General features: G+C 39.8%; 1 protein-coding gene across 2 annotated transcripts; it reads left to right on the forward strand.

Annotated features, from left to right (window-relative positions):
• Positions 1 to 5715: 5715 nt before the first annotated feature.
• On the forward strand, positions 5716 to 24361 carry VPS4B (vacuolar protein sorting 4 homolog B). Of its 2 annotated transcripts, XM_064426756.1 has the most exons (12): positions 6582 to 6738; positions 8590 to 8701; positions 8931 to 9027; positions 10093 to 10243; positions 11489 to 11556; positions 13212 to 13331; positions 13554 to 13710; positions 14916 to 15064; positions 15240 to 15321; positions 17303 to 17522; positions 20153 to 20290; positions 22042 to 24361. In XM_064426756.1, exons 3-12 carry the CDS (start codon positions 9018 to 9020, stop codon positions 22141 to 22143), a joined length of 1197 nt encoding a protein of 398 aa, XP_064282826.1. In that variant the 5' UTR covers positions 6582 to 6738; positions 8590 to 8701; positions 8931 to 9017; the 3' UTR covers positions 22144 to 24361. The 2 variants fall into 2 exon arrangements, with proteins under 2 accessions (XP_064282817.1, XP_064282826.1); XM_064426747.1 differs by lacking the exons at positions 6582 to 6738; positions 8931 to 9027 and adding an exon at positions 5716 to 5892.
• Positions 24362 to 24940: the final 579 nt, after the last annotated feature.

Below are 24940 nucleotides of genomic sequence, written 5' to 3' on the forward strand. Positions count from 1 at the left end.
CTCCCAGTTTTAAAATTTACAGTTAATAGTCCAAAGCTCCAGCTAATGCAAAATGCAAACCTAGTGCCCATGAAAGTGAGACAGCTATTCCCATAGTCAGTTGATTCAGCTCCTATGACCACTGACCCAGGACTGCAAGACTTGCACCACAAAACATGTAGAAAAGAATATTTTATTAGCCCATGATAGGAGAAGTATAAAAATGCTGTAAATTGTGAGACTCAGTTATATATTTTACAAAAGAAAGTTCTAGGACTTTACAATAGACTTCTTCCTTCTTACTTTCCCACTTACATTTACCCAGGCAATAGGTAGTCCACTTAAAACTACTTTTCCTCAGTCCTTCTGAGATCTAATAGTCTCATTAAGCTCTATGGAAAAACTTCAGAGGATACTGCATGTATATTACAAGCTAATAAACTTACTAGCACAATAGCATTAACATTTCTATAACAGGAGTAGGGCATTAAATTTAATAACACAAAAATGTAATAAGGAAAGATGTAATTACTTGTGGTAATGCAAATACTTTCCTATTTGTCTATCTGAGGCTAACATTCAAAGTCCACTGCAAATGTGGCTACTGGCTTCAGTGGGTTTTGGGTAGAAAAGGGCAACAGACTTCCTAGAGACAATTGTATTGAAAGGTGTGGAAGCACGGTATATGTGGAAGCACTATAGACAGGTTATGGTAGAATAATATCCTGGTTCCAAGAGCTTCCTGCTTAAAATTAAAATTATTCTGCTAAGAGTGGCTTGGATCAAGAGAAAGTTAAATGACCTCTCTATCCAGTTTTTGCTCCTTTCCATACCTAATTAAAAGGCTTAGGGATTAATAAACAGGGATCCAGTAGGGAAATTCTAGCTCAGGAATCTAGTGTAGACTACACTGCAGTAGCTCACAGCTAGTCTAGTCCCAAACCAGCTCTCTTTCCCTTTATCACCTTAATCATTCAGACCACAAGCCATTCAGTTATGTTGGAAACACTGCTCTCTACAGTCACACAGGCAAAAGCCACCTTGAATTCAGCATGAAAATTAAGTCTGGAAGCATGAGAGGCAGCCCATCAGTCTTAAAAATAACTCATACAGATGAATCTCTGTGTTGCAACAGCCAAGTCCAGTTATTCTGCTGTATATTGGAATGGCAAAAGTTATTCCCCTGTCATCTGCTTAGAGGAGTCTGGTAATATTTTAAAAAGGACCTACTGGAGCAGAACTGCTTTTATGCTTCTCCCTGCCTAACACAATTCAGATTTCTGGTACTCTGGCAACAGTAAACACTACAGACTTTCTATTGCATGGGAGATGCATGGAAAGAAAATCTGGGTCAACTCACAGATTTGTGTCTTTTTTAAGACAGTGAGACACATGCTGTGACAACCAGCTGGCTTGAACCCTTTCATAACACAGGTTGCAGAACCTGATCTACCAATTTTATGAGACCCATGATTTCTCTTTGGGTTACAGCATATATTTTTGAAAAATCTGGCAGTGATCAAAACAAACCCCCAGCTGATGAGAGCATCTAGAATATCCTTAGGAGTTGTTCCAATGATTCTACAGGTCATCAAAAATTTAAATGAAGGCAGTATGAAGCAATCTAAAGTGCACAGTCCAAACCTGAACATTTCTAAACTCAAAGAAACATTGGCTGGGGAGCACTTTTTAAACTTTTAACAATAAAACCTCTGAGGTGAATAGGGCTATATAAGGCTGTTAAGTCCTGTGACTATGAAAACGTTTCAAAAAGAAATGCTGCTGCACCAAACTCAACAATGCAAAGCACAAAATCCCTGAACTCATATATGTGCAAAAGAGCTGGCAGTTTCCACCTGGCAAAAAACTGTGTATTTTAAATGAAAATGAGTCAACCACTACAGCCCTGAGGCCACATCTGCTCAGTTGTACAAAAAGCCATCATAGAAGAGATTTTATTTCATTCAATCTCAACACGTTATCAAGACCTACAAATGAAATGGTATGCACAAAAGACCTAGGTGAAATGTTTGCCCTTGGTCTCTACATAGAATGCCCATGACAGTCCCTGTTTGCTGAGTTCAAGATGAGAAAAACCTCAGAAATCTCCAGACTTATGCTCATAGAGGACAAATATTGCCGTTGAAGATAACACATGTAACGTTAATAAAAATATTGTTTCAGATTTCGTTTTTTATTCGTGACAATTTCTGCTGGTACTCATGTAACAGCAGGAAAAAAAGTCCTGAAACTCACTATGTTCAATGTCATTCAAAAAACATAGTAGTAGCAGTGGATGGAATATTTCATAACTTAAGAAAATAAGCTATGGTTTTATTTCTGTGCTCTGTCAAAAAAGATCAAATTAACAACTCCAAAATGTGCCCTGAGTTATACCTGCAATCATTGTCATAGGCTATTTTCATGTTGTGCTGGATTAATCTCAATAGGAATTTCAGAAATATACATCCTAAGTCATTCCATTGCCTGGAATAAATTAAGTCCAGAAAACAACACATTTTTGTATATATGCACACCTGATTTGAAATCAGTGTGCCTTCAAGCATTTACATATTTTGAATTTCCAAGTTTAAAAACTAAAGCAGAAGTAGAGTGAAAATTAACGTAACTAAAAAATATTAAGTGTTTAGTTCAAAAGTGACAAATTTAAGTTTTCCTTTCCAGGTAGGTACAACCACACCCATTGCTGTACTATGGCAGGAAATATTGTCATCATCCACCTCAGACCCACAAGATTGGGTACAGTCGGAGGACCACAAACTCCTCAAAACCCAGTGCTTCAAGTCTTGCCCCAAAGCTCATTCTTGTCTCTAATGCCATAAATGTAACACGACTTTATTTTGTTGTCAGTCTTTCTGGCCCTGAATGCAGCTTTAATTCTTTCCCTCCTAGGCTCCATAGCTGCACACAACCTTCTCTGCACCCAGAGCACCGGGTGCTTTAGGAATAAGAGCTCTTAGGACACAGCTCTCCTCCATAAGGCTGCTGTGGTTTCAGTGCTCTTAAAGGAGATATGTATGGCAGCATCCACCTGGGAATACCACAGCAGCAGGACTCCCACAGGCCAGGCACTATGTAACAGGTAGAAAGGTTCCCAAACACTGGTGGCTTGAAGTGCTCCTGCTTTTCAGCCCAGCATGGTTCAAAGAAGGGACCCAGCTGCACCACGAGTGCTTTGCAGGTCCCGTCCCATGTGCATGAGCTCATTATGTGTACACCAAACTGGATCGAGGTGCTGAAATGGAATTTGGACAACCTGAATTTTACTTGCTAGTCTTGCTACTGACAGACTTCGTTTCCTAGGTCAGATTGATCTGACCAGATTCAGCATCATTTCATCAGCTAGAGAACTACAGGAAAACAGAGGCTGTATTTTCCTGCCTTCTCTGCCTCGTCTGCCTGCACTGTAAAGGTCTCTAAGGCACTTCCCTCACCTGCATGGCTCTCACGTCATTTGGCTGATGCCAATCTCACTCTGATGGTAACATTAGTCATCCCTAGCCACCCTCAGCTGCCAGGGCAGAATCACACACACGACACCTGTTGTGCCGTAGGCATGACTTCTTTTATTGACGTAACCATCTACCCTTGGCCCAAGGTGTCCAGGCAACACGCAGTGTGGGCCCTTCCCTCCAAACCAAGGCATGGCAGCAGGAAGCATTCTCCACAACAGCTTACTCAGCCTTAGGAAACACAGATCATCAGTGCCCGTGCCACCTAATGCCATAGCAATGCGAGCAATAACACCCCAGGCAGTTATGGGATGGACTTAGTTCCATCCAGGCCAGCAGGTACCCATATTAACACCTTTAATATGTTTTATTTTCATTACACCTGGTTGTACACAATCATTCTTAGAATATGGTAACACAGGAACTTCAGCACTAGGAAGCATTGGATAATGAGACTGTACTTGTCCCTCAAATTGAAGTAATGCCCTTAACATGACACTTCATTAGCTTCTCAAGAAATAATCTTGATGTCATTACTCAGCATTCATCTAGTCTTTCCTCAGGCAAAACTAGCTGCGAAGTCAAATTATAGCAGGAATATTGTATGAGTAAGACTTAAATAAAGAGTGCAAGATTTAGCCTGTTATCTGTAAATGACAGAGGTGCCTTTTCTGATTTACTTCCTTTAATCACATTTGCAGAAGGCAGTCATTTTTTCTGCAGTTTCTTCTGGAAGCCAGTTCAGTGTGACTGGAGAGGCATACTTACACTCTTGTGAGGTATGTATTGTTTTAGACCTCGGTCTAAAATCTAAATGTAACATTAAAGAATTAAAAATCATAGGTCCAGATGACACAGAATTGCTAGCAACAGAAACATATCTGAAAATACTCTGTTACACTAACCACAATGAGAAGGTAAGGCCAAAAAGGAAATGATACCCCAAGGAAGGAGCCTGTTTTAAATAAAAAGGAGGTTAAAAGTAGCCCAAAGGCTTCATAATGGCATAATCAACCATGAAAGAGTGAAAGGGATGGTTTTGCCTCATCCTTTGAAGACAGAAGAAAGAAACGGACATACAATATTTAACCCAGTTTTCTTGAGCCCCTCCCACCACTGATGCTGTGCTTGAATCCTGATGACCGCACAGCTGTAAGGTTCCTTTAGAAATCATCATCTGTCCTTTCACTTTGGCCAGTTTCAGTCTCTTTAGGGGCAAACTCTCTTTACCGTCTCATTTCCCAAAGCCTGATTGCATGACTTTCCTACATCACGTCTTTACACGTTTGCAGCTGATGCAAGGAGAACAGCTGTGACTGACCATGTCTAAAAATCAACCAAAGCATCCCCAGCTCGTGAGGACACTTACCAAAATAAACTGCCAACCAGATGACATAATGAAGAGATTCACCATGACCTTCCCTGGTACAGGGGGAACTGTGGATGTGCCTTTTTCCCTTGTGCCCAGAGTACACAAAAGTACAGAGTACTGTATCAAGAAAAGTTCAGAGGACTTTTATTACAACATAAAATCAAAAAAGTTACACTGGAATTATTAAGTCAAAGCTGGTAAGTTGGAAGAATAGGTTTTATTACAGCTGAGTTTGCCAGATACTTTTTTTGCCCTAAAGGAATTAATGCACCAGAGGGGAAGATATGGCACTTATTTAGCAGACGTCCATACATCCAGACAGCAAGCTGGCTTTCCAGAACTGGTTTGTAATTGCTCGTGTGTTGAGTCACTTCCTCCTCCCCACTCCGTAAGCATCACGCGTCACCTGATCTTTGTCACCAACCCATGGGTGAGTGACACTTGCCCATGACTCCGTCACGGTTGATTAAACAGGATTGGGCCTGTTTAATCCGGAGAAAAGAGGACTGAGAGGGATCTTATTTAAAGCATACAAATGTCCCCAAGGCAGAGCCACGAGGACGGTGCCAGGCTGTTTTTGGTGGTGCCCAGCGGCAGGAGGGGAGCAGTGGCCATAACCCAAAGCACAAAAAGCCCCATCTCAACACGAGGAAGAACTTCTTCACGTTGAGAGGCAGAGCACTGGGACCAGCTGCCCAGGGAGGCCGCGGACTCTCCTGTGGAGATTCCCAACCCCACCTAGGTGCGTTCCTGTGCCACCTGCTCCAGGTGACTCTGCTTGCCAGGAGGATCGGACAGGACGATCCCCAGAGTCCCTTCCAAGCCCGAACACCCGGGGGCAGCGCGGGGCGGGCCGGGCGCTCGGGGCGTGCCCGGAAGCGGAGGCGGAAGCGGCGCTCGGCGCTCGGTGCGGAAGCGGCGGCGGAGGCCGCGCTTTGGGCTCCGCGGGCGGCGGGGCAGGGGCGCTGCGCCACCGGCAGCCGGGCCCGCTCCCCGCGCCACTCTCCTGCCGCTCCCGCTGCCTCCCCTCGCCGCTGCGCCATGGCGGGCAACTCCGGCAACCTGCAGGTACAGCGACGCCGGCCCTGCCCTGCCCTGCCCGGCGCGGGGCGGACCCGGCAAGCGGCGGCGGGCGGGGGGCGGCGCCAGGAAGGAGCGGGGCCGGGGCTGTCCGGGCCGGGGGTGTCCCGGGGCACAGGCAGCGCGAACGCCCCTGCTCAGCGGGCCGGGGGCAGCGCAGCCAGGGGGGCGTGGGGGGGACTCGGTGGCAGAACCCGCGGGGTCGGCCCTCATCGCCCCGGGCGTGAGGGGGTCCCGGGCAGGGGTCCCGGGCAGGGGTCCCGGGCAGGGGTCCCCGCGGGCACGGCGGCCTAGCGCCCGCCCGGGCAGCGCTGGCGCTCTGGACGCGTGGTTCGGCTCGCGTTGTGAGGCTGCTGGCGGCCGTAGGCAGCTCTGCCTGCTCTGCTGTTCCGCTTGCGCTAAGCCTCGGCTCCGCGCGTGTCGTCGGGGCTGCGGCTGGCCGGCAGAAAGACCCCGGAGTGAAATAAGCGCCTTCCAAACAGCTCCTTTTGCTCTTCGGCTGTTTGAACCGTGATCATTTCTGTATGCCTTGTCTGCACTGGCAGTGTGATGTCTGCATTGGCGAAGCTAGAGGAGATGTTACAGGGTTTATAATAAGCATGACACCTCTTTAAGCTGACGTTCTTTCCTTGGGTGATGTTCATCAAACTGTAAGCCCATGGCCTGGTACAACATAGTTTATGCCTCAGGGATGGTTAGAGCTGGTCATCTGTGCCCTAGTTCACACAACTTTCTAATAATGTTTTCTGTTTGATAGCAGTGGTGTTCTTCACAGTAACAGGCTAAGATGCAGCTGATGTAATGAAGTATTAGAGCTGAGAATCTAATAGCCAGGTAATAGTCTTTGGCTGTTTACAAAGAGAGGGTATAGCAAAACCATGATGCAGACTTTTGCCTATTTCAGAGGAACTGGTCTGCAACATGCTCTGTTTTCTCACAGTTCTGTTTTAGCAGGTGATCTTTGCCATTTATTCTTTGGAATTAATGTCACGAGTATCACTGTCTTTGTTGTACTGGATCCAGGGGGTTGCCCTGGATATTGGGCAATAATACAGTTACTGGGCTGCCCTGTGGTAATTTAAGTCACTGATGGGACTTATGAACTTTAATATGAAAATAACTTTTTGGGGGTTAATTTTTGCTCTGTTGCTGTATTTGAATGGTTCACAGAGGTGAGTAAGGGAGTCAGCATGAAATGGGCAGCAAGGAGGCAGCTGTCCATTCATACCTGGGAAACTGCTCTTGAGCTCCCAGCCTCTCCATAAAGGAAAGACTTTGGTTCTGTTCTGAAAAAACAGATGCTTACAGTGCTCCAGCACTTGACACAACAGAGCCATAGTCTGTTTAATTGGTTCATTGTTTTTAAATACCTTTGATTTAAAGTAGATCTGTTGAGATGATCTTTGCTTCCAAGACTGCAACATAAAGCGATAGAATGCAATATTTTGCTGTTTCTTTCATGGCTATTGTTTACTAGCTTTGTTCTGCCTGAAATACAGCAGACTGTAGGTAGTGGCAAGAGTATCTGCACTGGAATGTCTAATGGAAGTTCCTTTCTGCAGTTCAAACTCTTAACCTTGCTGCCTGACATTACATAATCATCCTGAGCATACTAGCAATGGGAACCAATGGAAAGGGAACCACATGGGAAAAAATAGGTGAGGGACTATAGAATTCTTAGTTGGTGTTGGTTAACTCTGGCTGGCTGCTTGTTTTCAACTTACATGAACCGATGGTCAAAATGACAGTTTTAATTGTCTGAAAGTGGTCTGGGCATTCCAAGAAGGAAAGTGTAATAAAAAGTAATAAGCACTTACAAGCAAGCAACGGAATAGTGGTGATACCATAAATCCACAGGGCACTGTGTGCAATGCAGTGGCTTAGATCTCAGTCATATCTATTTGAAACTAGCTGAACAAATAAAGTAAAAATCCATTCATAGCTTCTCAGAACTCTTTGATGCTTGAGATTTGGGTATGTTCTCTGTCTGTTTTGGGGGTTTTTTTCTCCTCTCCCAGTGGAGTGATAATTAAAATTTCTCACTAGAATATCAAGAATCTAAATCCTCCTAGAGAAGCTAAGCAACTCGTCTTTGAAGATGTCTCCAAGCGTAACGTTTGAAGAGTGATAGTGCTAGTTTCAGTGATTGTAATCAAGTACTTCCTGTATTGACTTGGCTGTTTACAGGGTTTACTGATGTCATCAGTCATAGAATCATAGAATTGTTTAGTCTGGAAAAGATTGAGTCCAACCATTAACCCAGCACTGTCAAGTGCACCCCTAAACCACGCCTTAAGCAGCATATCTGTATCATAGTTCAAAGTTTCTGTGTCTGTGATAAAAAGCCCCCAAGCCTTATAATGGATTTCCAAATCTTTCCATGAGAAAGTGCAAGAGATTGGTAAGACAGACTGCATACTGGTAGTAGTAGTTCCAGTTTAGTACACAGAAACTTTTTTGTGTGCTGGTAGATTTCAGCAGTTTGTAAATTCTGCTGTTCATGAAAGGATGGAAATATTGTGTCTTGTACAAAACACCACCTATGACAATCAATTGCCTCCAGCTTTGAGGGGGTAAATGTTGAGGAGCAGAAAAACTGGCCATCAGAGAACAGTAACAGCTTAAATGGTCTCTGATCATGGAAAATGCTCTTGTACAGTAATTAATTATTTGTTTGTGTTACAGAAAGCAATAGACCTTGCTAGCAAGGCAGCACAAGAAGATAAAGCAGGAAACTATGAGGAAGCCTTCCGCTTGTACCAACATGCCGTGCAGTATTTGCTCCATGTTGTTAAATGTAAGTGTGATGTGTTGGATGATTAAGTAGAGTTTAGTTGTCAGATTGCACAAGAGTAATCTCTTATTTTGACATCAGTATTTAAATTTTTGCTCTCATCAACAGTTGATACTTGCTAATTGTAGTTTGACTAAGGTCATATATTTTGCAGCTTTTACCTTTACTGTGTTGTGTGCTTGCTCCATTCTTGTAAGAAATTAGATTATTTTTTACTTGTGTTTTGTTTTAGGTTTTTTTAAGACAGGAGGCAGGTGTTTGCTGTCTCTCCTCTGGACTTTTGTAGCAGTGTTTCAAGCGGGCCACTGCACGAGGAAATATGACAATAAGTACAGGGATCCCTGTATTTCTGTTGTGCTGAAAACCATGTTACACATGAAGTCTTTGCTGTATCTGCAGAGCGCTTTTTGCTCCTTTAATTCATGCTGCTTGCCCTTCTGAAGCCTCTCTGCTGACATTTTTTGCTCCCTAATGTCATAGTCTTGCTGTTTATCTTGGCCGAGAAAATGTATGAGATGGACTTGTATGTAACAATTTTTCTTCAGTTTCCATATTCTCATTACTTTATGCCTTTTCACACTTCTGTGTACCTTTTGTGCCACATTCAGTGTTTGTATGCAAGAAGTGGGCTTTCTTAAAGTGGGTACAGACCTAATGTAAGTGGGTTAGGGTTGCTTGCCTGACCAAAGTACACTTACAGATCTTCATGGTTTGAAAAAAATAGTTTTCTTTATAGTCCATTATTATTAGGATAATCTGTGTTTATCACTTCCTGACCATTTAAATCTTACAGACTTTCTCAGAATATCACTTTCTATGCTTTTAACAATATTGATGTACTTTTGGAAATTTAGCTCAAAAATCTGACGTGTTAAATTTTGATTGTTGGTTTGAAATACTGTAATTGTGATTATGAGAACAGCATGGCTGTTGAAACACACTGAGTTCTTTGAGATGTTTTATGTAATGTTTCTTTATCTTTTAAAATTAGCAGGCTATGGAAGAATCAAGTATGGTTCTAAATAAAAATTGCCTAGCACAAGCAGCTTCTTGATTAGCTATTTTAGAAAAGCAGTTATTGAGGCAATGTCTAGCAGCTTGAAAGGCTGACAGAAAAGCTTCCAGTGCTGTTGTCCTTAATCCTTTAGAGTCAAATTTTAAGGCAAGGCAATGTTCAGGTGAATATTTGATTTCTGTTACATGGTGACATCCTTCTGGTCAGTTCTTTCCAAGGTATAGTGGAAAAATAAGTAGCTGAGATGTTTGGTTATGTCGTGAGCCCTGAGAGAGGTATATTGATAAGAGATAAAGAAGACAGATCTTTAGTCTTGTTTCTTGATTGATGCAGATGTGTTTTGCTGTTAACAAAGAATTGTTTCTCTTCAAACTCTCAGATGAAGCGCAGGGTGATAAAGCAAAACAAAGCATTAGAGCAAAATGTACAGAATACTTGGACCGAGCAGAAAAGCTGAAAGAATATCTGAAAAAGAGAGAAAAAACTGCACCAAAACCAGTTAAAGAGTCTGGTCCTGCTGAAGGAAAAGGGTATGTTTTTGGAGAAGGTAAAGCAAAATACTTCCTGAACTCAGCTTATTCTAAACTTCAACTATTCAAAGATGAATTTCACTTGTGTTTCTGAAATGCTTCAGATGATTACAATGCTACAGTGGGCTAATAAAAATAACTTGAATTACAATCACAAGCATTTCTGTGCTTGTTTACTAAAATGTGAACATTTGCATAGGAAATTCACTGAAGAATGAAAGCTGCATCAGACTAACAGCTGAATCCAATGATTATTGGATTTAATCGCCTTCAAAGGCTTTCTCCATTTAAATACTTAGTAACTACAAAATAATTTCAGACTGGTGATTACTGGGGTTACTCAGTTTGATCTGACACTTGATAAGAGATGAAAAGCCCTATGCAGGGTAAAGTTCTGTAAGGTGGAGTGAATCCTTCCAATGTGTTGCTGCTGCCTGGTCCCTCCACTGCTATCCTTCTCTTGGATTTGTTTCTCACTTTGCATATGAGAGAGTTGAACAAGCAGAGCCTCCCAAACAAGCCCAGCCTCTTTTGCATTTGCTACTTCCTTTATGGGGGTAGGAAAGAGGAAGGATTCAAGATTGTACCTTCTGGTGGGACTGCCCTTTCTAGGAGTCCTGAACAGCTGAAGTTGCTCAGTTGTCTCTTAAAACTTCACCTGGTTTTCAGTCTTTTTCAATGTCTGCTCATCTCATCAACCTTATTTTTTGAGCTGTATCATCTCCTGCTTATTTATACTAGAAGGAAATGGTAAAACCACGAAGGCTACGTGTATTTTCATGACCTCCACTCCAGTTGTTCCCTCTCTAGTCTCTTTTCCTTTAACTTCCAGTTTCCTTTGCTCTGATGAGAGTTTCACAGTACTAGATGGAATTGACCAAGTCCTGTTGCATGTCCAGGTAGAGGAGAAGTGCCAATGTCTACAAACAAACCATTCCAGCACCTCTGTGTTGCTGGATATAAGGGCTGTGTTTCCTAAAAGCAGTCTCAAAGCACACAGAAGTGTATTAAGAGGGCTCAGACCCATAAGAGGAAGTTGAAATGGCAGAGGAGGGTGAACTGGAAAGAAATCATAGGAAAGTGTACTTCTGCTTTTCTACAGTCATGTAAACCTTTAGAGGCTGGAAGCATCTCAGTGTTTATTTAATTCCGCAGCCTGATGGGTTTTCTGCTTTTTGCGTTCTGATTTTTATGCTAAGACAGAAGTCTCCCTTATTGAATTTCAACATTTTGTTTCCTAATCAGGAATGACAGTGATGGGGAAGGGGAATCAGAGGACCCTGAAAAAAAGAAGCTACAGAATCAACTTCAAGGTAATTTTGAAGCATCCTTTTCTTTAAATAGGGATTACTTCAGTCAAGCAAGTTCCTATATTTTTGCCATCTAAATTTTATGGAATAACTTAATATCTGTAAGTGGCTCAGCTAGCATGTAATCTTCAAGTGCAAAAGCATAGTCTTTATGGAAGTAAAAGGACTAGTGTGCCATGAACTTACACAGTCACTATATTGAAATGCATCTCCTGCATCCTGTGCTTCTTGTTAAAATTGTATCACCTATCAAGCTAGCATTTTCCAACAGAAGTTGCAAAATCCCAGGTAGCTATTTGTTAAACTGATTTAGTAGGTTTTTTTTTTTACTCTGAAGTGCACTAGCATATTGCCTAGAGGCTAAGGAAATGATGATCCAAATACATAGTGTAAGCAGGACTGTTTTCACAAAAAGACTGGTATTCATGTTCAGGAGTAAGAAATAGGGATTCTTGCCCATTTATAATAACAGGCAGCATTTTCTTATATGCAGGGATGATGCTGTCCTAGTTCAGTAGCATAGTTTGGGTTTTTGCACTCAAGTACAGAACACAGTCAGTGAAGCAATGTATAGCAGCTACCAGCAGTTTGGTGTGCAGTAAAACGGAGGCTTTTTGATATTTATTTCCCTTTAATAATGAAGAACTGTTCAGAACTTCCCTACCAGAAGGTGCTTATGGATCTGAAGAAACCTCATTGTTTTCCTGTTTTTGATTGTAACAAAGATCAAATGCATTTACCAGATCTTGTGCCTGTGTAATTTCAGGAGCTGTTGTATCACCACTGGAAACTGTGCTATGCTTTTTCTGCTTCTCTGCACGTTATTTAATCCTGTGCACAGTTATAAGAAACAGTTTCCTGGTTTTTAAAAGTAACAGAAAATTGATGAGCCTTAAACTCCTATCCTCTCACTATTCAAACTTTGTTTCTTCCCACATGAATCTGACCTCAGAGAGTAGAAGTAGTGGCTAGGATTACAAGATCTAATATTATAGGTCTAATAACCTATTACTACCTGAGTTCCAAGTTTTCCCATCTAGAAGTAGTTGAGACAAAATTTTTGGCACACCAGACTAACCAATCTGAAGAGAAGGCTGAATTACAAGCTCAGTTGGCTGAACTCATTGACTGAGGAGGATGAGACTTGGTGCAAAACTTTGAATGTGCCTTGACTAAGAAAATACTTCTGCAGCTAGGCAGGATCCACATAACCTTTCTGATGCTTTTCGCCCTAGCTCTCAAACCTCTTTTCCATTAGATGATCCATTTGTTTGCAGCATGTCTGGAGATACCAACAAGTTACTTCATCTGCTGGAAAATCTTAAAAATCCCTGAGCTAGTACAGCTACATTGTTTAAAAAGAAATTTTGAATTTTTTGGGAAGTGCAGTGGTGGTTTAGTTATGAGATAGTGCCAGGACTTCTACTAACTCACAAATGTTCTGGTTATCCATGGTTTATTTTGGTTAAAAAATGTGACAGATATCTGTAAAAATAACACCCATTTGACTAATGGAATTCAGTGTTCCTATCATCTTAGAAATGCCTTGTTTTTATTCAGTATAGACATGGGTGTAGATTTCTTTTTTCACCAAATGGAATTTATTGTAATTTTGAAAATATACGTACGTCACTAACTTAGACAATCTTTTCTTACAGGTGCAATTGTTATGGAGCGACCAAATGTCAAATGGAGTGATGTTGCTGGCCTTGAAGGTGCCAAAGAGGCACTTAAAGAAGCAGTCATCCTTCCCATTAAATTTCCACACCTGTTTACAGGTCAGGATTACAGCATTTATTTGCGATTGGCCAGCCAGGACTGGCAGTGGGGTCTGTGAAGTGTGTTATGCCAATGTGTCACAGACTCAAGAGATCTCTTAACAAAGAGATTTTGATCGATCTGACAGAAGTTTCATGGGTAAATGTGGAAAACTTCTGAGCACCCTACAGGAGGATACTCAGAAAATAGTGTTTTGAAAATTTCTGGTTTCTCTCTTGCAGGCAAGAGAACACCCTGGAGAGGGATTCTTCTATTTGGACCACCAGGAACAGGAAAGTCTTATTTAGCAAAAGCTGTGGCAACAGAAGCAAACAACTCGACCTTCTTCTCAGTATCTTCATCTGACCTTGTCTCAAAATGGTTAGGTGAAAGTGAAAAGTAAGTTGGAGTTGCCAGAGGTCTGGGAAAACATTGTTGAGAGGAAATAATTATAGAGATAAGTTGCCATGAAGAATTTAAGAGAATGGTCTTGTCTTTTTAAAAACCAACTATAGGTGTTTCTATGCTTCATGCTGCAGTGCCATGTAACGATACCATTATATGCTGCATTTTGAGAAACTCTTTTCAGTGCTCAGAAAGATTTTGGGAGCACCACAGAGCTCATACTAACTCTTCATTTGTTACTGCGTGATGTATGAAGAAGACCAGGAAGCCAGAAGACCATGAGTGACATGGCTGCAGTCTAGAAGTCCAGGAATTTGTCCATCTAATCTTCCAAAAGAGATTTCCTGAATTAATAAAAAGCTCTGGGTTTATAGGGAAAGGATTTCATATAATGATAAGCATACTTGTCATAATTTAATTTAATAGTTTGAGCAACACTACTTAAAGCTGATAGAATGAGGAAGAAAGGCTATTAGATAAAGTGTTTGAAGTGAGTTATTTTTTTTCTCCAGAAAGCTGGAAACCTTAAGCTGCTTTTCTTCTGTTGCAAAATTAATACAGAACTGAAGGCTAGCTTGGCATTAGATTTTATGCTTGAATTCATTTGAGACTATTGCCTGAGATTTACTGCTGTAATATGAAGAATTTCCCAGTGTGTTTCTATTTATTTTTCTTTTTTCAACTAGTAAAGTGTGTTCATGAGAGATGGCTAAGAGTATATGGAGTTTGTTTTAGGTTGTCTTGTTTATTTGATTTGAAACCAATATTCCTTGTCATACAAAAATTATTTAGTAAGTAAAGTTGTATAAAGTAAAGATACATGTTATTTCTTACAAAATCTCTAGAATTAATTTGAGTTAGAAATGTTTAGAGAAAGCTTTTTTCTTTTGAATCTTTCTAAATTGGTGGTTTTGTATAGTCCATTTATATAGGCTGTCATGTAGAAGTGTAAACTGAAAAGGGGCTTTATTTTGAGAAATCATCCCTGGAGCACTCTAATTTTTTTTCATTGTGCTGGGTTCTCTCATTCGGTGTAATTCTGAGTCATGGAGCTGGAAGAATGTTGTTTTTTTGAGTAGCTTTATGTTAATGCTTTTTCCCCTTGCTTTATCTAAAGGAAATGACTATATCAAAATCTGAAGTTATGTGTTTCTGCTGTTGTAATTATTAATATAGCTGAAGCTGTTTCCTTCTTTAAGATTAGTGAAAAACTTGTTCCAGCTTGCCAGAGAAAACAAACCTTCTATCATCTTCATTGATGAGATAGATTCCCTCTGTGGGTCAAGAAGTGAAAATGAAAGTGAGGCTGCTAGACGGATAAAAACGGAATTTCTAGTCCAGATGCAAGGTAAGTTTTTTTGGTTTTCAAAATCAGACAGAGAAATTAAGGCATATATTTTTAAGTGTAACTTGCATTAGAATACTAAAAATATCTGCAGTTCCACCTCATTAAATTTTGATGGCTTTTTAAAACAATCTCTCTTTATCATCTAAACTGTGAAATTATTTCTGCCCTCATACAGGGGTTGGTGTTGACAATGAAGGAATCTTGGTCTTAGGAGCAACAAACATACCCTGGGTTTTGGATTCTGCTATCAGAAGAAGGTATGATGGCATTTTTTTTCATGGTGTCCAATTCACAACTGGTGTGAGCCTTCAGGCAGAGAGTGCTTAAGGTGTTCATCCAGCTCATGTTTGCAGAAGTGCTTAATGTTCTGCAACTCAATTCCGTGAGGTAGACTTAGCTAAACTGATAGTCACTTGCCTCTTTAGAGAGAGGTAAGTTGTTCAGTTCTGTAGTTTATCTGATTTCTTGGTTAGATGATTATGCTTGAAGAAACAGTTTTCTGCTTGCTTTTTGGTTTTCTGGGGCCTTAGGGGACAAGTTAGAAAATACACAACTCAGAAGGGCAGGAGAGAGTAGAGCTTTCCTTTTCGGCTGTTAACAAACTGGTGAGTAGCTTGAGATTTTTCATGGAAGTGTAACCTTATGGAGAAATGCCATGTTTTTCTACTGGTCAGGCTTAACTTGTAATTTTTTAACTGCGGTTTTGCAGATAAAGGACTTTTGCAGATACAGGACTGCCTGTACCTGATTATTTGGATCTTTCTCTGAGCTGCAGAGCAAGTAGAGGACAGATAGAGTTATGTGACAAACAGGATTATGTTGTGATGAGGACGCAGCTTGGATAGTGGCCATTTTTGTTGGCTAAAGACTCATTGATTCTTTTTTTTTTTATGACTGACACTGGCTTTTATTTATGTACTGAATTCAAGCTGGCCATACTTCAGTTTGATTTGGGGTTGGACCAGGTCACCTCCAGATGTCACTTCTCATCTGCATGACTCTAGAGTTGTATGAGCCAGATTTAAAAGTTAAGGTATTGCTGAGAATTTCAAGTCATTCTTGAAATTCCAGCTTTGGTTGGAATCCACAGTAAAAGACACACAGACCTAATCAAGTGTGTTCAGAAGGGGGCCCTGAAAATGATCAGGATGCCTTTCTTCTGAAGGCAGGTTATGAGAGTGGGACTTTTCAGCCTGGAGAAGAGAAGGATCCAGAGAGACCTTATTGTGGCTTTTCAGTGTATAAAGGGAACTTACTAGAAGGGTGGAGAGATGTTCAGTGTTTTTTTCCCAGGCTTGTAATGCCAGGGCAAGGGGCAGTTGTTCAGACTGAAAGAGGATAGGTTTAGATTGGGCATAAGGAAGAAATTTTTTATGATGAGGGTGGTGAGACACTGGCACGGGTTGCCCAGAGAAGCTGTGGATCATTGGAAGTGTTCAAGGCCAGGTTGGATGGGGTTTTGAGTAAGCTGGTCTAGGGGAAGGTCTCCCTGCCTGTGGCAGGGATTGGAATTAGACGATCTTCAAGGTTTCTCTCAACCCAAACCATTTTCTCATTCTCAGCAACATGAAAGAGAAATTCCCTAGTTCTTGCCCACAAGACTTAAAGGAATTTGTACAACAAAGACTGTAATAAAATTAATTTTTCATGGATTTGAGCCACTTTGTCATGTATATCAGGTTTATTGTGTTCAGCAGAATTTGGAGTTGCTCTTACTTCGTTGGTAAGAGTTATCTCCACTCTGAGAACAGATGCTGCTTCAAAGGAGGAACTGCTGTTACCAATATTTTCTTGAGAATGACTTCAAATTTACTTCCATGTATGGTGTTTTCTTAATTTAGTTGGAGACTGTAGAAAGTTGTTGCATAAACTTGTTATCAGGCATTTCTTTCTTTGAGTGTGAAATCTGTTCAAATACACTTTAACACTTAAAGACTTCTTCCTCTCAGTTTTTTCTTTTAAGACTCAAATTGTGCTGGAAAAACGTCAGTCTGGAGAGAAGGACTTTGTAATGGAAAGGAAGCAGTTGTTATATTCTGGATATTAGGTTGTACTAACTAAAGTATTATTTATGAGAACAAGTTGCTGAATATTTGCATCAGATTTTTTTTAAAGGTTTGTTGTACTGAAACTGTTTCTAATATTGCTAGAAGCAAGCTCATTTGCATGAGATCTTTCCATTGTGCACCTGCATGAGTTGGCATCTTGGGAGCTTTGTTTTTGTCTTTTTTAAACCAGGTTTGAGAAGCGTATTTATATTCCTTTACCTGAAGACCATGCCAGGGCTGCGATGTTCAAACTTCACCTTGGGTCAACTCCAAATGACCTAAAAGACTCAGATTATCGGGAGCTTGGGAAGAGAACTGATGGCTATTCTGGTGCAGATATAAGCATCATTGTCCGTGATGCACTGATGCAGCCTGTCAGAAAAGTGCAATCAGCGACTCACTTTAAAAAAGTAAGTAGGAATCAAAATTTTTCAAGTTATTGCACCTATGAGAACAGTCTTAATTTGAAAATTCCTTACAAATAAACTGAATTTGGTTTTGGATAATACTGCATGCTTATGAATGTCCCTTTTATTGGCTGGGGAGAACTGTTCCATTCCCCATACCCTCCCTAGTCTTGCCATAAGTCTGGAGGAGCTAATTTCTGAATATTCATGCTCTGACTCTTAAATGTCTCTAGAGAGTGTTAAAAGCATTCAGTTTGCCGTTTAAATGGCAATGTTACAGAAGTGTTTTTTTTTTTATTTTAAGTGGTTCTTAACATGCTGGGAAAAAAAAGTATCCCTCATCCACTTGAGAACAGATGGATTGTACTTAAGCACATTCTGTTTACTTGGCATATTTTTCAAACTGAAAAATTAAGGTTCTTGTAGAGTTCTGGTAGAAACATTGAATCAATTACAGTAGTAAAGATGCAACACAACTGAGCGAGGTCTGTGTTTCATTTACACTGCTGAAATGTAAAAACCAGTTTACTTTTACATAGGTACACACCAAAGAGCCTATTCAAACTATATTGTTTGGCTTATCTTCCAGTTACTTGTACAGGCTATGTATTGATTTAAGTAATGTTTCTTCACAATATTTGAATCTCAGAAACTTTGTCTGTACAAGAACCAATTGGCATTCTTTACCACCAGTCTAAATCCATTACATCTGGGAATGTCTTTCCCCTGGAGAATTTGCACAGATGGGCCTTGTTCAGTCAAATTTATTGTTCCTTGAAAACTATTAAACTCTTAAATGGAAAAAAAAGGAGTGATAGTATCAATGGTATAAACAGAGGTTAAAATACCTACAATGTGTATCAGTTAAATAAAATTTTATTTTGCTGTGTATCATATTTTAAAGCAGACCCAGACTAAAGGTACTTTTTGTTAATATTTTTAGTGCAAACTTTGTTTTTTGCAAAAATTCATGGGTTTTGGGTGAAGGTGGGTCAGGATATTCTGCAGAGGTGCTAATTGCTGTAGAAGGAAGCCTTAATTTGTTGTTTCTTAAAAGAGCAGGTGTAGTAGGAAAAACTCCTAAGGTGTGGAGTACCATGTGTGTTCTTTGTCATCTCAGTTACAATTACAGTTTCTTTACCAGCAACTCAACCTGACATAAAAGGGTTAAGGGCCCTGAACAGAACAGCTTCACTCTCTTTGAAGATAGGCTCCTTTTTTTCAATGTGGTTTCTTCCAATGAACTCATTCAGCTTGAGACTCAAAGAGAAAGACACACTTAAATCCAGTATGGTCCAGAATATGAGAGGGCAGGAAATTTAACTTCTGGGGACAACTCACAGTAACAATGTGATGTAAGCTGTATTTGTTGATAAATAAACAGTGACTTTGATATATCAAGGATTTTCTAGATGCTTCCTTCCCTTAAGCAGTGATGTCTGAAGTATTTATCTGTTGTTAACTTTACGTGACAGTGACATTTCTGGCTAAAGGGCTGTTAGCTTTTAGTGTTTAGTTCAAATTTGGAACAATCTGAGGCATGTTTCAACTTGCCATGGAGCAATGAAATAACCTCAGTCATCACAGTTTGTGGAGCAACTTCGAAAGAACTCCTTCCATCTTAACTATTTCTGCTTAAGAAAATAAAAAAAAAAGGAAGGAAAAACCCCAAAACTGCACTACTCTGAACGCTCTGACATGAGCCAGGTTGATTCCACTTGTATTGTTAATACTTTAATTGGATGGGATTTTGTGTTTGTGTAAAGCAAAATCTTAGCGTTATTATTTGTGTTGTAACAGACGACTTGTCTCAGTTCAGCAGAGCTTTCCTCAGTTGTCAGTAATTAACTGCAAACCTTTCCTTGCCGTCTGTGATAGTGCAGGTTTGCCAGAGTGCATTTTGAATATTACAATCTGCTCCCCAGCATCTTGCTCTAAATAAATCCAGCTTGGAGCAGCCAATCCAGCTCTGTCCATAGTTAGTGTGTTGTGCTCTGACCTCTGTGTGTGCTCCCAGTTCCGTGGGTGTGTGGAGCTGCAGGTAACAGCGGGGGAAGGCAAAATCCTTGGTACCGGACAGTGTTCTGCACAAAGGGAACAGATGCACGGGGCAGCTTTTTTTGGGTCTGTCCGTCTGTCTGGCGCGGGGGAAAAAAAGCTGTTTGTTCTCCCGCTAGGTGGCGCTGTTTTCTAGGGAGCGCTGCTCAGGTGCCGGGAAAAGTGCTGGGAGCTTGGGAAGGCAGGATGTCAGAGGGAAAAGCACTGGGAAGCTTTTAGAGAGCTGTTAACTAGCGATGAATGAAATCCTAAAGTGACCAGGGACCAGGAAGGGTGGTCTTCACCAAACAGATTTCCTGGCGTGTCAGTTTTGCACAAAAATCCTCAGCCTTAAGAGGATGTGGCTTCTGGGATTTGACCTGATGCGAATTTAAGTATCTGGCTACAGCTGCATGTTTTCAAGGTGAATAATACCAGTACACTTGTACAATTTCTCTTTCACAGGACATGTGTTCCCAATGGGTAGGGCATCTGCATAAAATCAAGGGATGGTTTTTGCTTGGGGTGCTGTTCAGCTTCTGGTTTCTGTCTTCAAAATAATAACTCCCATAAACTGACTGTTTTCTTATTTTCAGGTAAAAGGACCATCGGTGTCTAATCCAAATACGATGGTAGATTTATTCACCCCTTGCTCTCCAGGTGATCCTGGTGCCTTAGAAATGACATGGATGGAGGTCCCAGGTGATAAATTACTGGAGCCTAGAGTTTCCATGGTAGGTATTCCTTGTAGCATTTCTTTCTTATTTTGCAGAACTCTCAAAACACTTTAAGATAAAGAGTCTTTTTCAGGACAGTCAGATGAGATGTTTGTTTTCAGAAATCCTGGGCATACCAGATAACATTTGAATTCTCAACATAAATCACTACAGTATGGCATGCTATGAAAAAGACAGCTGTCTATCCCTGATAAGCATTTTTTATTCTTGTCTGCTGGCATGCAGCTGCCATCTTTTCATCCATAGACAGTATCTGCCTCTTGCACTGTTCTTTCACTTGGCTTTTATTCATTCAAAACCTTGGGGTTCCTGCACCATGATGCACTTTCTTCTCATCACTGTGACATTAATACTGGGAAGTGGAAAATTACATTTACTGTAAATTGGGAAGTGATGTTCTATAGGTAGATATTGCCCATGAAATAGATACAAATATAAAACCAAAATGTCAGAAGATTTTTAATATAATGGTAGTTTAGGTTTAAATTTATTATAGGTGATACAGCTCTTTCTGCTGTTTTCTTTGTGCATATGAAATTACTTTGGCCTAGGGAATGAAATATGTAAGACAGTTTTCAATTTTAGATCACTGTTTAAAAAAAAAAAAATAATTGCTGGACACTCGTTCTGTATTTTTCCCCAGGAGCAGCAGAAGAAAATTTTATATTTAAATACAGAGTTTGTGGGAAGCATTTAAACAAATCTGTGTTGCTGTAGTTTCCTGTGTGCAAAGAGTCTTGTAAGGAGTGAAAGAAATCAATGTGATCATGGGGATCACTGTATTCCAGAAAAGAATTTCCTGTGTGTATTTGCACACTGAGGAAGCAGAAGAAGATTTATGCAGGTGCAGGCCTGCCCTAAAACCTCTCTCTGCATGGTCTAATTGGATTTTTAATCAGTCCTTCCTGGAATTAAAGACAGAAGTTCCTTGTGTGCTCCTAATGGTACCTGGGCTCTGATGCACTACAGGCAGGTGTTTCAATGTCCAAAGTCACTTCTTGCCTTAAAACATAAGGCTTTAATTCGTTTTGAGGCAGGATGCCTCTGGTCTGATGAGACAAATGTCATGTGTGGAAAACCATTATACTAATTTTTTTGGATATTTCCTGTAATTTTATAGCAATATGAGGTGTTGGACATCTACTTTTTTCAGCTGCCCTTGGCTGGGAATTGTTTCATTTTCTTTACCCTTTTTATTCATATTGTGTTTTAAGTGCTGTTTTCAACTTCATAGACCTATGAATTTTTTTCTAAACTCCATTTCCTAGCATCTAACTATTCATCTAGGAAATTTACTGAGTTGAAGAGACAGAAGTTACCAGTCAGGAGCAGTAAAACTGCTAGAGATTAATCACAAACTGTTGTTCTGCATTGCTGGACTGTGAAGAGTACATGGGAACATCTGATTATTTTCCACTTAATCTACTGTAATTAATCATGGATTGAAAATAGTAACTGACAAAACAAAGTTCAGTTCTTTTAAAAAAATAGATTAACAAAACTTGAATGGCTGAGTGGCTTAAACCTAAACCTGAGGTTGTGATTTTGTTACTGGAAAACTCATTGACTGTTGTCTGCATTCAGAGGATTAAAAGGCTGTCTCTGCAGAAGTGTTCAGGCTTACTTAAAGTTTTATGTTAATAGGAACTTTTTAATGATTTTTTAATGCATATTTGTCCTGGTAGCAAAATTGCCAGCACTGGTACTATACTTGTTTCTGAAAACATGTTTGTTTTTTTTTCTGACAGGGTGATATGCTCAGGTCGCTTGCTAGCACAAAACCAACAGTTAATGAACAGGACTTGGAGAAGTTAAAGAAGTTTACAGAAGACTTTGGTCAGGAAGGCTAAACCAAAGATATGTGTGAAGCGTTAGAACTTTCTTTTTTTTCTTTTTAAAGTATTCCTGTGTCTTTATTGATGGCACTTCAAATAAATGCCAATAAAATCACCCCTTTCTTACTTTGCAGAAGGAATAGAAGATACCTTTGCAAAGACCTGTAAGCTTTTGTATTGTATTGTTTTCCTCAGATGTCTATTAAATGTCTTCTATTGAAAAAATAATACAAAAATGCAATTTTAGGGTGAGACAGCAAAGTGATGTGGTAATGTCTAATAAATACTAGAAAGCTTTAAATTACTAGTTCCATATTAGGTAGTATATTAGACCTGGATACCAGTGAGTTTTAGGTTTTGACCTTACCTCCCAGTAAGGTGAAAAACCTTTTTAAGGGATGGGAGAGAACGTATTTGTCAGGTGTTTTCAATATGAGTCAATCAGCATATGTATTAATTGCTCTCATTTCATTTAGGAAAATGTAACAAAATTTTCTAATCAAGCATGCTGCAAGTGTGGGTTTGCTGTTAAAAGTAAGAAAGAAGACACTGTGAGGATAAGACTACATAGGCCAGTACTTTGATTAAATATTGATGGACCTGTTATTTGGCTTTTTTTTCTGCTATGCTGTGTTAAAATTTTGCCTTAAACAGCAAGCTTTTATTTTTAATTCTTTACTAGCTGATACACACTGTCACTATGCAATTTAACACAATTTGTTAAATGCAAGTAATTCAGAGGGTGTTTTCCTGGCTCTTCTTAGGAAGTTGTTTGGATTTGTTTTATTTGTTGTTTTGGTTTTTAAAATCTGGACTCTCTTCCTGGTGAAGTTTTGACTGAAATTAGAAAAAAGCATTAGTAATGTCCTCTAAGATCTCGTGTGTTGAGGCTGGCAAGGTATATGTAGTCTTTGGAGAATGTCTGGGAGGTATTTTGGGAAATAGCATGCTTCACATGCAAGGAGATTGGAACAGATGTTTTAGCCACAGCCTTTCCAGTGATAAATTAACCCTGAACCCCACTGGTAACTGTAGCATATAGGTTACATCAATTTAGTGCTTAAACTGGGAGAGAAGGCTGGCAGTTTAGTATAGAAGTAGCACTTCCATTGCTCCTTTTTCTGCAGAACCGCAAATGGAGATGTGCCTGAATGTAACTTAAAACACTACAGCATCAGCATTGAGTTTGTGCCTTGTAAGTTTGCACTGGCTGTAGATATGGAACACCATTAGAATATCTAGAATACTCTTCCATTATCATTGTACAACTCTTATCCTGCAAATGTTTTGTTTAACTTGCATTAAAAGAAATTTGCACATTTTAGGTGTGTATGTTCTATGTACATATGCACAAATATGATCATCTTTTGATGGGGTTTGGTTTCTTCTATGTACATATTTTGTGTACTTTATAAATCATAGGATGGGTGACATTTTCTGTACTTTAATGAAGTAAAATGTTGTAGTACAACATCAGTTATGTTATTTGAGTATTTCTTCAATGTTATGTTCAAGTTTTTACTCATCATTGTCTTCTTAGACTTTTGTTTCTGTGTTTAATAGCCAAACAAAGTAGTTAAATATTCTTTGATCTGCAAGGTGCTGAGCTTTTTTTTACTAACATGATGAAGCATTTCTTCCAAAATCCTTCAGTTACACAGCTTTACCTTTGTCTTACATCAGAATGTGTAAATGTGAATCAGTGGGCTGCAAATCTTTCTGACAGCTTTTGGGGGGATGGCAGGAGAGGGAGTGGGCGAGGGCGGGAATTCCAGCATAGGTACAAGTAACTATGGTTAGTAAACTTAATCCTTATTGCAACAAGATCTCGTTTGTAGTTTTCTCTTGTGAACACTTCAGAAGTGAGCCACATACTAACGTGGCTGTCCTTCAGAGGTTTGAAGCCACTGTCTGAAGTATCTCTCTTGACCTTTTGAAAAATGAGAGTCCTTACTGCAATCCTGCAATCTTAAAATTCTCAGGAACATTTTGGTTTTTGGTTTATTTTTTCCTTTTTGTGGTAAGCTGATTTGTCTTACGGGCTTCCATATGCTTAACTGTATAATCTTGTATCTTTAATGCAAAAGAAAAATATACTGTATGTTTTAAATTTACATCTTGCTGCTTGCTCAGATGACATCTGTAACAGAACCTTTACTATTTGATGTTGAAAGTTGTTTTTAGAAATATTCCAAATAAACTTTGCTGCTTAGAATTGCAGCTACAAGGGCAACTTTTTGGTTTGCTTCTTTGTAAAATTATGAGACATTAATATATATATATATATATATATCACTGAGCGTCTTAGCCAAGTTACCCATTGCAGACTGTAGCCTAACGAAGGAACATGCAAAATCACTTTTTAGTTTTCAGTGTTAATTTAAAATACTCTATATCAAATAATTCGTGAAGGGTTGTATTTGCTTTGAATAATGAAAATCTCTGTAAATACTGGACAAATTAGTTGTACATTTTTAACAAGGTCTGATCTTTGGCTGGTTAGCTTACAAATTGTTTTTGTACCTTCTGGTGTTACTGCTTACTCTGACTGCAGTATGAAAAAATGTCATTTTCCTTCCTGTGTGTAAAATAATTTTTCAGTTAAATCACTTCTGTATGTGCTTATGTCCTTCACAGATGGTTTCTTCACAGTGACATTGAGTTTTGGATTTCCTACCATTTGTGGTCTCTCTCTTGATGTACATACTTACAGGGTTAAAATAGCTCAGTAAATCAACTTATATTTTTTCCTGCATTCCCTGACTGATGTCAAGTTCTATAGTAGTTTGATTTATGTGTTGCCTTTTTGTTC

The sequence above is a fragment of the Passer domesticus genome, chromosome 1, assembly GCF_036417665.1.
Source record: "Passer domesticus isolate bPasDom1 chromosome 1, bPasDom1.hap1, whole genome shotgun sequence".
Lineage (NCBI taxonomy): Eukaryota > Metazoa > Chordata > Aves > Passeriformes > Passeridae > Passer > Passer domesticus.